Source organism: Lycorma delicatula, chromosome 3 (genome assembly GCF_047948215.1).
Source record: "Lycorma delicatula isolate Av1 chromosome 3, ASM4794821v1, whole genome shotgun sequence".
Classification (NCBI taxonomy): domain Eukaryota; kingdom Metazoa; phylum Arthropoda; class Insecta; order Hemiptera; family Fulgoridae; genus Lycorma; species Lycorma delicatula.
This window is the reverse complement of record NC_134457.1, coordinates 58,852,519-58,868,725: the sequence shown is the minus strand read 5'-3', so window position 1 is coordinate 58,868,725 and position 16,207 is coordinate 58,852,519. Positions and strand designations below refer to the sequence as shown.

At 27.0% G+C, this 16,207-nt stretch overlaps 1 protein-coding gene across 4 annotated transcripts in view; it reads right to left on the bottom strand.

Moving 5' to 3' along the window:
* The window catches only part of LOC142321630 (leucine-rich PPR motif-containing protein, mitochondrial-like), a 57,243-nt gene extending 42,491 nt beyond the window's left edge, over positions 1–14,752 (bottom strand). For 2 of the 4 annotated variants that reach the window (XM_075359881.1, XM_075359882.1), the window contains exons 1-4: positions 13,948–14,752; positions 9,535–9,707; positions 8,102–8,224; positions 4,950–5,214 (exon numbers count right to left, since the gene is read on the bottom strand). In XM_075359881.1, the coding sequence (XP_075215996.1) occupies positions 4,950–5,214; positions 8,102–8,224; positions 9,535–9,707; positions 13,948–14,087 (701 nt within the window). In that variant the 5' untranslated portion in view covers positions 14,088–14,752. The remainder of the gene's footprint in view (positions 1–4,949; positions 5,215–8,101; positions 8,225–9,534; positions 9,708–13,947) is intronic. The other 2 variants (XM_075359883.1, XM_075359884.1) reach the window with 2 other exon arrangements.
* Positions 14,753–16,207: the final 1,455 nt, after the last annotated feature.

The following is a 16,207-nucleotide window of genomic DNA, read 5'->3' as shown; positions in this document are numbered from 1 at the left end:
TTTTTGTATGTTAAAATAATGTTTTTATTCAATATATTTTTCTTTATTCATTATTATATTTTTATTTTTTTTTTCAAAAAACAATAACTCAGCCATCAGACACAATAACAGAAAACCCCTAAAACTACCACCAATAGTCTACTTTTGCGGATCCCACATCATTAGTCAGTACACAATTCTATAATTACATCAACAAACAACAAAAAAGAAATAAATTTAAAAATTTTGAAAACATAAACACATTAACAACCACAAAATTTGTAGCAACACAACTCCACTGCCATTAATGGAATGATGTAAACTTAAAATGTCACACATCTATGTTCGTAAACATTATTGCCAACTGCTACAACTAATTAGGTTTTTTTAAAACATCATCTTCAAATACAATCTGTTGGTTCATCATTTCATACTTTTGTTTAAATCCATAAATATAATAATTTTCAAGTACATTAATTTTTTTATTATTATTACAAATTTCCAAAATGTATAAATTATTTTTACAATCAGTAATACTATGCTTACATCGCAACAAATTATCAATCATATTAGACACACCTCTCTTTCTGTTTCTGTAAGCATTGTAATGTTCCATAAGCCTTTTTTTAAAAGATCTGTTACTTTTATCAATATAAATTTTATTACATTTAATTTTATATATTTCCCTTAAGTCCTCTCCATCATTTTTATTATTGTTATTCCCAGGTCGGCTGTTGTGAGATATATATTTATGTCTCTATTAATTAAATAAAAATGCAATTAAAATGCAGCTGCTGCATAAAAATGTTGACATTTACTATTCACTGCTATAAACATAATTTTGTGTATCAACAATTTTCTACTTCCAGCTATGAGATATATTTCTTGTCTGAACTGTTTTGTTGTTTCAATGATCAAGGCGTAACTGCTTGCCTCACTTTTCAGGTCAAAAATAACATAATAAAATATTTAAAAAATTGTTGATTACAACGGGGTACTTTCAGCCTTCTTATACCTCTTTTCAGTCAAAAAATACAAGTCATTTTAAAATTTAATATTTTTTTCCTGTAACTGTTACATAAACGTGGTAAATGATAAATTTTCCATTTCTTTGTTAAGATTCAATTAGCAAAGATATTTTACTTCTCAAGGGCAAGAAGCTGCTCAAAGAAATATTAAAAAAGTGAAACATACTGTCAAAAATTGTTTCTTTGAGAATCATTCTATTAAAACAAAATAAGTGCAAAATTATTGTAAAAATTTATTATGCAAATAGCATTAAAATTTCAGTTTATTAATTTTTAAATAAGTTTGTGAGCAAGTGAGCGTGCGTGTGTAAACTTAATTTTTTTAAACTGAAATAGCATTTCATATAATGTTTTACAAATAACTGATATTCAAACCAATTACATGTTTATTCAATATATATATATATATATACCGTTTTGGATTTAGTTTTTTGGTTCATCATTACAAACAGTTGTTGGAGATGAGTGAAATCGCTACTTTATTTATTATTAGCACAAAATATGCAAAATAATTTACCAATAAGTTTATTCATTTTGAGACATAAATTCATGTCTCACAAACTGTATTGCAATGAAACCTAAATTTATGTCTTGAATCTTTTTTTTTTACTGTTATCATCTAAAATCTTTTATAACATAAAATTAAGATCTGTAGTGTGATTTTTTGCAGAAAATATAAAAATCTAAGAGAAAATAAAATTCAGTGCTGGTGGTAAATTTTGTCGTTTCTCACTCAGCAGTCAGCGTAAAGTTGTATAAGACAAAAATTTATGTCTCACAGCAATAAATTTAAGCTATACATTTTTCAAGCAGCAGCCCACTTAAATATTTTATAGTAGGTTATTTGATTTAAATGCATTTTTACATTTATTTTTATCATAAACATTAGTAATTTTTTCTATTATTTTATTTGTATAATTGTATACTAAGAAAAAACTGTTACTAATTTCTATGTTATTTTCTTGTTGCAATTTTATAAATTATTATGGTACTTCAATATCATGTTTATAGGTTTTCTATAAACTGATGTTACTATGATACTGATTAGGTTTATTTCAATTTCAATATCTACAAAATGTTATTTTTCTGTTGTTTCCCATTTTGCATGTAAATTTTAAATTTTCATTATAATTATTAAGTTTATTTAAAATGATCAAATGTTCACTATTTATAACAGGATTATGTATGGTCAAAATATCATCTAGATATCTTATCCATAATAGTACTTGGTGTGTACTCAAAATAAAATGAACTACAATACTTTTAAGAAATATGTCTTGCAAATATGTTGGAAATTTTTATATAAAACTTATAAACACCAAAAAAATATTATGCTCTGCTAATAGTATACTATATTCTGCTGAGCCAGTAGAAAAAGGTGTCTGTCTTTCTAATTTGATTACTGTAGGTTGCAAAATTACAAACCCTAGACTATACACCAAGACTGCTGGTGAAAAAGTCACCAAAATAGTTCTACGTGCAATCATGAACAATATACTAGGTGTGTAAATATGAAACTGGAATTTGCCCATAGATGGCCCTAGCTGTCAGTGTAGTTACTGTCAAACCACATCATTGGTGTCATTTTCTTTCTTTGACAGCTGACAAAGATTTTCAACTCACAACAATACAAGTTTCATACAACAGCATAGTTTTAATTAGCGTTGAACATGCCAAATTTTGTACCTACAAACTACGATTTGTGAACAGCATTGATTTTCTGTTACCATTTAAAGAAAACTGCTGTAGAATCGCTTTGAATGCTTGTCGAAGCTTACGGTGAACATGCTCTTGGTAAATCACAGTACTTTAAGTGGTTTAAAAAAAAATTCAAAAGTGATGATTTTGACGCAAGAAACGAAGATCGTGGAAGACCACCGAAAAAGTTTGAAGACAGCGAATTGCAAGCATTGTTGGATGAGGATGAAGCTCAAATGCAACAATTCGCAGATCAATTAAATGTAACACAAAAAGGTGTCTCCATACGTTTGAAAGCCATGAGGAAAGATCCAGAAGATGGGAAAATGGGTTCCACATGAACTGAATGATAGACAGCAAGAAAATCGAAAAACCACTTGCGAAATGCTGCTCACCAGGTACAAAAGAAAGTAATTTCTTCATAGAATTATGGCAGATGATGAAAAGTGGATATATTTTGAGAATCCTAAGCGTAAAACATCATAGGTAACTCCAGGCAAACCACCGATATCGATTTCAAGGCCTAATCTATAGAAAGAAGACAATGCTCTGTGTTTGGTAGGATCAGAAGAGTGTGATCTATTATGAGCTCCTAAAACTTGGCAAAACCGTTAATACCGAATACTACCAACAACAAATAAACGTGAATCAAGCATTGCATGAAAAACGACCAGAATATCAAAAAAAGCAACACAAAGTGATTTTGCTTCATGACAATGCACCATCACACATAGCAAAACAAGTCAAGGAAGCGATTGAGGCATTCAGCTGGGAAATATTTTTGCATGCGGCTTACTCACCAGACTTGGCTCCGTCCAACTACTATTTATTTGCATCAATAGGACACGCACTTGCTGACCAGTGCTTCACTTCTTATGAAGAAAATGGCTCGATGATTGGTTTCCCTCAAATGAGCAACAGTTTTTTTGCCGTGGCATTCGTAAATTGTTACAGAGATGGGAAAAAAGTATAGCTAGCGATGGACAATATTTCAAATAAAATATGTTTTATCATTTTCATACAATAAATGTGAATTTTCTATACAAAAATTACGGTTTCATATTTACACACCTGGTATGTATTTTTTTAAATTCCAAATCAAAATATTTAAATAGATTTAAAGTAAATACTCAAGAATTTCAATATTTTTTGCAAATATTCTGTCATTACAAAATATTTGAACACTACACTTTTAAATGTGAATTTTTTCCCTATATGTAAAATTGTTTCATCTCTAAAAAGAAGGCTGATGTTGTACCATTGCCTTCAATATAATAAACCAGAACATTTCTATTATATTATTCAAAGATTTTCTAATGATACCATTGTAAATTAATAATTTGCAATTTTAAATTTACTATTCGCACACCCTGTAAAATGAGTCATAAATCAGATTTTCATGAAGTTGAGATCTTTTCACAAATGACTCAGACATCTGTATTCTTTCCAGAAAAATACTATCTTAACTCATATCTATCTTATGAAATGATCCTGCAAAATATTATTGAAACTTAGCAAAGGTATGTATTTAATACTGCAGTTCTAACACTTCGATTGGACTTTTCACAAAACAGTCTTTTAGACTTACAATACTATTTTATTGGGTATGAGAATTTATCTCCTCTTGATCAAGCAAGATCATATAAGCAGGCAGAGTAGAATATAATTATTGATTTGTTAATCTTAATAGGTGCAATAATAGTAGAAGTAAATATTGGTTTATTAAGCTTAATTAGTTACATACTTCTCAAATGTGAAAGTTTTGACAGTTTTCATTAAATAATATTCTAAAAAGATTATACAAAATCTAATAAAATTACAATATCATGGAACATACTTAGTATCTCATACACTAGTGCCATGTGCCATGTACCATGAGAATACATGGTATACCGTATGTTAAAATAATCAAATTCAAAACATGTTCTTAAATATAAGAATAAGAGTTTATTATAAAGGATCTGAAAAAAGATTAAATCAACCCATATAAGCAGGTTGAATCCTCCACTTATTTTTCAGAAGATGAATTTGTATTAATACCATTCTTTTTATTATTCACTTAAGACAATCAAAGTTTTAAGTGTTCATATTTTTGGTTTTGTAGCTCAGTTACTTATGAAAAAGATATCTAAGCATATGGTAACTATTTATCACTCAAAAGGACTATGATATATTAAAACTAATACATAATAAATTAAATAGAATATATTAAATAAAACATGGTAGTTAAAAAAACATATTTACCCAGCTCGTCCATATGCCAGAATGATATGGTTAAAAGTACATTGATTCAATGGAATACCACTCTCTTTCATGGAACTAATTACATTAATGACCTGATCAATATCTCCTACTACAGCAACACAATTTAACAGTTTTAGGTATGTTTTCTCAGTAGGTATCAAACCCTTTTCTCTGATTTCAGACAGAATATCTTCAATTTTAATTACATGATGACACTTTGCAAATGCAGTTAAGAGAGCATGGTAACTATCTAAAGATAAGCATCCTAGAAAATAGGAGAAGAATGATATTAGAATTTACAAAATATTACGGCCATATATTTGTGTGGGTGTGTGTGTGTGTGCGCATGCAAAATAAATATAACTTATTTTATTAGATCACTCAAAGTACAGAATAAATAAAGTAGGATGTGACTTACCTTATTTCACTATATATCCAGAAGTGTTTTTGCGATTTACTTGCATCATCAGCTGCATTATACATTCATCTCAAATTACATTAAAAACTTTGTAAAATATAACATATCGTGCAATTATTTATTTTATTTTAAATTTAAAACCTTTAATCTTTTTTTTTTTTTTATTTTAAAATTTTATTCAGTTAAATTAAAAATTAAAACAATATTTTAAAATATGAAAAATTAATTAAAATTAACATTAAAAATTAAATTAAAAATTTTTTACATATGTAAAAATATGACATCGAGGCATAAAATCAAATAAAAATAATTTAAAGTAAAGCAATTATGCATGTTGTCCATTTAACTGAACTTACTTTACTATACTGATTGAAATATACTAAATAATACACCACTATCAAAATAGATGGAGGTGCATCTACTATAGCTTTCAAAATACTGTCATCCTCATATTCTGTCTGAAGGTTGATCATATTAAATTTATTTTTATGTTTATATATATATACTATACTTTATATATATATATATATATATATATATATATATATATATATATATATATATATATACTATCTTTCTAAAATGTCTAATCCCTTACTATTTGTATTCATATAATATTTTTTAATTTCCAGTATTTTTAAATTTGTCCTAATATCAGATATTGTATGTTTATTCTTAATCACATGATCAGATACATTGGAGAAACCCAGTCTACCTTTTTTTATCATTTCTAAAATGTTCCAAGAATCTAGCCTTAAAGGATCAAGTGGTCTTTCCTATATAAATATGGTCACAATCATTATATACAATTTTATAAATACCACTCAAATTATATAAATCAGATGAATCATTATGTTTATTACTTATTATGTGTTTTATTATGTGGTTATTTGTCTGGTACTTAAGTTTAAATTTATTATAATCATAAACCTTTGTGATATGTTCAACTATTTTATCAGTACATACATATTTTAAATAAATGTTGTCAACTTTTTGTGTGCTGTTTAATGTTATTAAATGTGAATTATTTTTAATTTTTGGCATTTGTTTATTATATATATTATCTGCTAAAGAATTCCTAAAAGAATTGATTTAAAAAAAATAATATATATACAAGGGCTGTCCAGAAAGTAACTAACATTTTGAAATAAAAAGCCAACCAAATTTGAAAGGGACACTCTAAAAACTCTTTTTCTACAGAGTTGCCATTTAAATTGAGGCACTTATCATAATGATGCAGAAGCTTTTCAATTCCTTCTCTGTAGAAATCTGCCACTTTAGATTTTTGACCTTAGACTTGTGATAACCAAGCTTCCTCGAAACAATTTCATGCAGTAAACTTTGTGAAATTTGGGTGAGAGTTCTATAATCGTAATGAGTGATTTTGACGAATTTTATCATTGTTTTTCATCATCAGTTCATCAGTCACAGGGCTAGGCCGACAAATGCGGTCATCATGAACATTGGTACAGCCATTTTTAAACTGAATGCACAATTGCTTCACTGCACCTTCACTCATTATTCCATCTCCATACACCTCACAAAGTTGCCGATAAATTTCAATAGGTTTGAGGTTTATTGCCAGTAAAAACCTAATCACTGAACGCACCATAACACTTGCGGAATTTTCTATTGAAGCACACATTTCAATAATTTACAACACAAAGTAGAAAAATCACAGTTCACATGCTATGACAGCTCTATCTCCACCAATCTCCACACTAGACAAAAATGTAAGTTACTTTCTGGACCACCCTCATATACATAGTTTGTGTGTGTGTGTGTGTATACATGTGAAGTACAATGTCCTGAAAAGTATTGTGATTTATTTTATATGGTTTAGCTAATAGGAATATCCAAAATAAGTTAGGACTTCTTAATTTTATATTAAATGTAGTATTTAGTAACTCTACTGTTTTTTTAATGTTTTTATTTTTTTTATTCTTTGTACATGATTTCTCATTTTATTTTAAGTTCCACTTAAAACAAAACAGTATTTTAATACTGTTAGTAGATAGTTTCAAAACATAAAATAAATTTCAAATACGCTTTTGAAAAAATATTTGTAAGTTTAAAATGGTTTGAAAATTATTTAATATACAACATAAATAAAATTTTATAAAGACAAAAATAAGAATTTCTATCAATAAATTGCAAACCTAACTTTTTTAAATATTAAAAGCTACAGATATAAAAATGTTGCTTTGAAATTTTGTTTATAATTTTTATGAAGGGTTTTTAAATAAGAGCAATGTCATTATTATTTTCATATAGATGACAGCTAAATACATATGATGGAAAGAAAGTAATGTTTAAACAGTAAACCTTGCTAAAGAGTAAACAGTAAACCTACAAGAGAAGGTTTGAGGATTTAGAAACATAAAAAAGGTTAATGGTAGCCAGAACATGGTGACACCAATACCTACTAATGCCATTAAGTATTTAGGTTTTAATTACCATAAGTGATAATAAGTAGTTTCTAAAAGAATCAACATAAATGCAATGACAAAACTACAGTACTAAATAAACTGTCTAAGTACTTAGGGTATTGTATGAATACTTTAAATTAATTTGTAAATATACAAAAAGGAAAATAAATATATTTAAATATACTTAATAAAACAGTTTTTTTTTTAAATCATAATTAAATATTAATACAGAAAAGTAATTTTTTTATGATCTGATACTTTACATAAATTAAAATAAAACCAACACAGAAACAGTAGCTACTAACCAACATCTTTCACAATATTCCAAGATGATAATACTAGATCAGTTTTTTCTGTAAGTGAAACATCTGGTAGTAATTCAGCACAACACTGCAGTAACATAACTCCTTGGTCTGCTGTGCAGCCTTCTACAAAAAAAAAATTAATCACATATTCAGAAATTGCAACAACATAAATTAATTATTTATATTATTTTTGTGACAACACAATCACATTTTATTACTAAAAATTCCTTAAAAATAAAATAATCTTTTTCACAAATTTTGTATAATATATACTGCAAATTATATTGTGTTATTTAAACAAACATACAAAAAAGAGGTAATTGAAATACTAAAAAATGATCAGTAAGGTTTTATATATAAATGCCACAAAGCAAAGAACATCAAGAAAATAAATAAAAACAGGAAAAATAAAAATGCAACCCGAGTAAAAAAGTATTTTTTTACTTTATTTCTGTTTTTTATATTTAAAAATATATTTATATATAGATGTTTGAAATGTTTTATTTGCAATTTCAAGTTATAAAAGGTGAAATAGAGAAGGATAACCAGACGTCTAACAGGACCTATGTGAAGTCGGTAATGTTGAGTGAGAACTGCACCTACAGATACAAGATGGTTAGCTGGCTCCCAAAATATTAGTAATAAAACAAACACAGCAGAACTTCAAATTCCATTCTTTACAAAACAAAAAAAGTTTACCTTCAGTAAACTATACCTACATCAAAACCATCTAAATTATTTAGTACGTCACACTTATAAGTAGGTAAGCCAATCTCACAACAGCTTCATCCTACCATATACATTATAAATGACTGGCTGTATCTGTAATAAGATATGATTTTCTTTCATTACGCAAATTACAATACTGCTAGATTTATGTACACTTTCTACTGTTTAATAAGTTAAGATATCTGTTTTATAAATTAAGATATAATATGACCCAGATCTTAAGTTTAATAAATATGTAAATGTGTAAGAAATTAAGTTAAAATTTACTTGTTTTTAAATCTAGTAAAAATTAAAGTATTGCTAAGTGATTGTTTATTTACCAATTTATAGTTATTATATTAAGTGAATTATAGTTGTAATATCGTAATTACAACAAATATTATATAATTACAATAGCTTTTCCTAAATGTCCAATTAAATAAACAACATAAGCAGTACACTAGATTACTACATAAATTATTGAAGATCAGGTTCCACTGAAAACTGTAAAATAAAAAACGTATAACAAAATGTACTAAATAGACAAAATATATAAAGTTCACTGCATTTTATAACAAATTTTAAATATGTTTTCTAAATTAGGAAATCATCTAAAGATAACCTCTAAAATAATAATTTATAGAAAACAATAAAATGATTATTTTCTTTAATTCTCATCTCTTGATAATATAAAAAAAATTAATATAAATGTATTAGAAACAAACCTTTTACAACAGAACGTAGTATACTTTTAAACTCAACTTTTGATATTGCATCACAATTTGCAATTCTTGACTTTAAGTAATCAAAATATTTATCAATTGATGCATTAATCTTTACTTCTAAATGACTAAGATTCTGTTTACTATATTTTCCATTTGGAATAACTGTGCAGTACCTAAATATAAAAAAAATAGAATTATAATATATATATATATAATATACACACACACATATTAACTTAGTAAATTCAAATTTTTCTTTATTGTTGCCCATATCTCCCTCTGTACTAATTATATTAAACGAAAATAAAAGTAAAATTCAGCTAATCACCATAGTACAGAATTCAATAATGCTTCTTAATCTCATTACTTATTTGTAACTAGTACTATCAAGGGTTACACTCATCGTCAGTTAATCATAAAATTAAAAACCTTCAAATTACACATTAAAAAATATGGCAAGGAATTAAAATTATTGTATATATAGTTAATATATGTAGTCAACAATTAAAATAAAAATTAAACATTCTTAATATAAAAAAATTAAATATTTTTAAATCTCTTAAATATGCTTGTGGCTAGCCACCACATACAGTATTACTGTAGTAATATTTTATGAAATTTACTTATAATTTACAAAAGTGCTACCTACAACAGTTTTGATAAGAAAATCATTACCAAACTCTGTCTGCAGATTAATTAAGCTGAAATTTTTTCTATATTTGTATATATATATTTTTCCAAAATGTTCAATCTTTTATCATTATTATCATATTCTTTTACAATTTCAGTTATTCCCAAATTTCTTTCTAAATCAGTAATGGAATGTTTGTTAACTATTAAATGGCTGACAACATTAGAAAATTGTAACTATTGCTTTTATAATGTCTAAAATGTTCTACAATCCTTGCCCTAAATGATCTATTAGTTTTCCCAATATAAATTTTACTACAATCATTACATGTTATTTTATAGACCCCACATGAATTATTAAAATCATAATTACCATTATAGAATTTTAAATCTTTTATTTTATGGTTTTTTGGCTTATACGCTGGTTTATATTTTTCATCATTATATACATTAATAAAATTTTAAATAATATTATCAATTAATGAGGTACTATATCCATTTTTTACTGCAATACTTTTTATGATATTTATTTCTGTATTAAATTTTCTCTTTTATTATGTGTATAATGTACTGTTCTTTTCAACATATTTGCAAATAAATTTTGTGACCAAGGATGATTTGATCTCCTATTAATACTTACTTATTTTACTTGTTGGTTTCCTATAAACGGGTGTTATAATTTTGTTATTTTTATTAATCTACATGTCAACATCTAAAACTATGAATTAAGTTTTTTTTTCAACATTATAAGATGTTATCATTTATAACAGGTTCAGAGATTAACAAAATGTTATCAGCATATCAAACCCATAAATGAACTTTGAGTGTATGAGTAATATTATAAACTATCTTTTTTTCTGAAATCCTGTAAATAAATTTCAGACATAACAGCTGACAAAGGAAATTCCATCGACAAAGTATTCTCTTTGTGTATAATGGACGTTATTAAATTCAAAATAATTTTGTTGACATGTTCCTAATAATGGTAATAATGTTACTGATTAATTTTGGTTCATTATTATTGCATTTCAGTTTATTCTTTATTAAACAAATAAGATAATAAAACAAAGAGGATGACATAGTGGTTTCTTTTATATATTTATATTTCTAATTTTACAGATATTATTATCAATAATATTGTGAAGTCTTTCTTTATCTTTGTCAATATGGTTAATTCTAAATATATCTAAAATTGTTTAACCAAGCAAGTATAATATAAAAAAAGGTATGTGATTTGGTTAACAAACTGAATAATTTAACAATAAATGAAAATACTGGAATGTTAAGTTATAACATGACCAACATGTACCCTAGTATCCCTATAGATCATCCTATTTGTATAACAAAGAATAAACTGAAATATGATAATAATGACCCAAAATTAATTGATAATATTATTACTATTATTAGAAACATGTCAACAAAATTATTTTGAATTTAATAACGTCCATTATACACAAAGAGAATACTTTGTCGATGGAATTTCCTTTGTCAGCTGTTATGTCTGAAATTTATTTACAGAATTTCAGAAAAAAAAATAGTTTATAATATTACTCATACACTCAAAGTTCATTTATGGGTTTGATATGCTGATAACATTTTGTTAATCTCTGAACCTGTTATAAATGATAACATCTTATAATGTTGAAAAAACTTAATTCATATCATGATAGTTTAAAAATTACATTTGAAACAGATAAATACAGAAAAATAAGTTTTTTAAATGTTGACATGGTAATTAATAAAAAAATAACAAAATTATAATGCCCATATATAGTAAACTAACAAGTAAAATAATTATTAATAGAAGATCAAATCATCCTTCGTCACACAAAATTTATTTGCAAATATGTTGAAAAGAACAGTACATTACACACAGAATAACAAGGAAAAATTAGATACAAAAATAAATATCATAAAAAGTATTGCAGTAAAATATGGAAATAGTACCTCATTAATTGATAATATTAATGAAAATTTAATTAATGTTTATAATGATGAAAAATATAAACCAGTATATAAGCCAAACAACCATAAAATAAAACATTTAAAATTCCATAATGATAATTATGATTCTAATAATTCTTGCGGGGGTATGTAAAATAAACATTTTACATTGTAGTAAAATTTATAGCAAAAACTAATAAATCATTTTGGGCAAGGTTAGACATTTTTCTCTAAGTGCTTGGTGTTAACTTTATCAGGGAATTCACCATGAATTATAGTCTCTCATGAAAAATATAGAATAGGATGTTAATCCTATTCTAGTGATTAACATCAAAACAGAATTACATATATATATATATATATATATATATATATATATATATATATATATATATATAGTAAAAGAAGGAAATAAGAAACCTGTTGTTAATCTTTTAAAATCCTACAATTATAAAGTGCTTCCTTTCATTATTGTTTTATGCAACAATCAATTGTAAGCAGGTAGATTTTAAAAGAAATTTAGATTCAAGATATGGCATAAGAGGGTTTGTGAGATGAATAGATTATTTTAATGCAGGCCATTTTATGTAGGGCAAAAGTTCATTAAAAAAAACTACCATGACAATGGCATCTAAGATGATGGAGATTCTTTTTAAGAGAAACCCTACTGTAGTAAGTCTTAAATACAAAGTGTTTTACTCCATTTGAAGAACGTTTTTTTCTCCAAAATAAAAAAGTATTAAATAGTTGCAACCAAGAAATAAGTAAATAGTTAATTTACGATTAGATGAGTTAATGATTTGTAACCAAGCCCATTTAAAACCCTGTCTCATAAGAAGACTGAATTTAAGGAGCCCACAGCAGAGCTGTATATCTAATTTCATACCCTGAAAAATCATCTAGTACCATGGACAGCTGATAGCTCCCAGTTGCATCAAGATAATGACAAAATATCTGGTGCAATTAGTAACTGAATGTTAAGCACAGCAGAATTGGTGTGCTTACCATTCACTTAAGACGGGCAGCCTGTACTTTCAAACCCCAACCAGGCAGCTCTCTCTACTTGGGTCGAGTCATCTTGTTAATATAAACCATAACAGTTAATATAAAAGTATACACATGGTACATCATATTAAACTTAAAAAATTTAGCCTATAATTTTTTTTTTAATAGATTTAAAACTTTTTTTGACTATAAACGTGTAATCCCACAAATTATTTTCAAAACTACTATTTGGGTGGAATAGTAATTTTGAAAATAATCAGAAATGAATTGGAATATAACAATTGCAGGTGTCAGATCACTGTTCTTAGCAACACTATTAATTAATTTAGCAATGGTGTACTTTGCTTTATTATTTAAATTTAAAAGACCATGTTATTACTACACACTAGTCATCAGGGTACAAATAATAATAGTGCTGGCAATTCTGACTACAGGAATTGCTGAGCTACAAGTGAACAACTATATTTTGGTTATTATTTTTAGAATACAATAAAAAACATTGACAATAATAACAATGGTAAGGAATATTGCTGATATTCAACTGAATTTCAGAAAAAATAACTGCAACAAATTAAGCAACTACATATAAAAATCTTAACAGAAAAAGATATACTAATTTTGCAAAATTAAAAAAATAAATTATCTTTCCAGCAAGAAAAGGATATGTTTATTATCTATTAAACTTTAAAAATGTTTTTATTTCATTGCTAACTATTCAGTTTAAGTCTAAATACAAGTTGTACAAAAGAAAAGTGCACCATAAAAATTGTTATTGCGCATATTTTTTTAACAAAATCAAAAATCTTAAATCACAGGTAATATAATGCTAACCTCCTAGCTGTTGCCTCGTGTTTATAAATAATTTTCTTTGTTAATTTACTGCATCCATTCACACAACCCAAGTAGCCAACATAATATTTTGACTTTATTGATAAGGACAGTAAGTTCAAACAACTTCTGTACAAATGCATTACTATAAAACGTGATTCATAATATTACTTAGTAATCCAACAAATGCAGAAGCATTCATAAATAGGCGACGACCTGATGCAGAAACATACAGCTGCTGCACTTCAAATGAAAATAGAATAATATTCCTAACTCGCTCATTGCCTGTACAATATCATATCAGCAATAGTTTTCATGAATATTCCACTCAATCAGTTCTACAAAAATTCCACAATAGTTAACCGAAATGTCATTAAACGATGGCTATCACAAAATTAAATTATAACCTCAAAATAACTGTTCAAACAATGCATCGTAAAAAGAAAACAAGAATATACAAAATTAACATTAAGTACTAAAACTACTCCCAAATATTTCTAAATAGTAATAATAAGAAAAAACAATTTGTATATTTAAAGCAAACATAATTGGTATTAATAAAACGTCAACTTGTTCGAACTTCAGAAATACTTCTAACTTCGAAAATATTTTCTTTATGTTGTTTGGTGCTCTCAGCACCTCATACACGATCCATCCACCCTAAAACGAAGCGATAGTCAAATATCGTTAAAGCCTTTCGTGAAGTACGGAAATCAACCTGCCATTAGCCATATAAATATACGACGTCGCTATCAGCTGTTCAAAGAAATTACTGGAGCACGTAACAAGCCGGCAATGAATGCCATACTTTCCCGGCTACGCTGGTCAGGTTATGCAATTCACTTTTTGATAGCATCAATTCAATCATTTTAAGCACTATTTGTATCCTTATAATAAAATAGTTAGTTCCTTTTTTATTGAAAACAACAACCAAAAATATGAATTATTTTTTTCGAATTTAAAGTTTTATGACTTTTAGAAAGATATAAAATCTGTATAAATAGTCTTTTCAATTCAGTTAAAGTTTGAAAGCGAGCACATGCGACTCCTTGTACTAAGGGAGCACATTGCATCCTCCAAATAATAGGGCCTACGAAAGGCGTATTCCTTCTAGGTCAAAAAGCACTAGCACCGTAAGGACTTCAGGGGATGGACTGAAGTGGAATAACGCCGGGATAACGAAGCTCATACAGCCAAGTCTCCCATGATCAGCTTCGGAACAAATTCTCACCGGTCTAAAGGATCGGAACGCAACTAACAATTCCGTAATATTTCATAAACAAAAAAAAATAATTATAACCGCCACTAAATAATAACCTGATAAATGAAATACACAGCAGTAAGGGAATTTGTCTAGGTTCTGAGATAAGTAGGGAGATACAAATTCTCTCACTATCCTTGCGTTCAGTTCTATTAAGTTTGAATTTTAAATTGAATAAGTGTACCAGAAGTATAGGCGCAAGGAATCTCTACGCTTGGTCTCTTGGCAGCAACAGCCGCAATTCCAATTATTTTACTATCCTTTTAGCATAATATTTGCTTCATTACTTAATAGTGAATTTGGTCTTCATAAGATGTATTGTGAAGTTAGTATTGGATTGTGGAACACAATTTTTTTTAAATTTTAATCACATCAATATATAGCTAATATTTTGAATATTATTATATTTTTTTAAATGTAATTTGAATTAATTTATATATCTGTGTAAACACTATTATATAAAGAGGAAGAGTGTATTTGTTTGTTCTGGATAAACAAAAAACTACTCAATCAATAGCAACCAAATTTTTACCCATGTTTCTTGGCATAACTGAGAAGAGTTTTAGATAGATTTCATCTCGGAAAAAAATATATATGCGCATGTATATAAATATACAATAGTGGAGATTTTTTGATTAAGCACAAATTTTAGTGAATTGAATTGATAATAGATAATAATATTACTAAAAGAAATTACATTAAATAAAGCAAAAAATTTCTGTTTAACAATAATGAGCTTCCTGTTGGGACTGCGTGTGAGGCTAGAGTGGTGAAGTATGCGAGCATCTCGTGGGAGGTTGACCAGTCATCACCATCAAGTGGTAATTAGCAGACTGCCTGTGGGGCGCTCTTTTGGGAGATACAATGGTGTTGTAAGAGGTACTCTTATAATATCTCTACAAAAAATTGTCGGATTTTCAAAATTCAAACAGGGTATTTGTTGGTAGGTGGAAGGCTAACTTTTTCATATGTCATATATACTCTCGATCTAACCGACTGCAG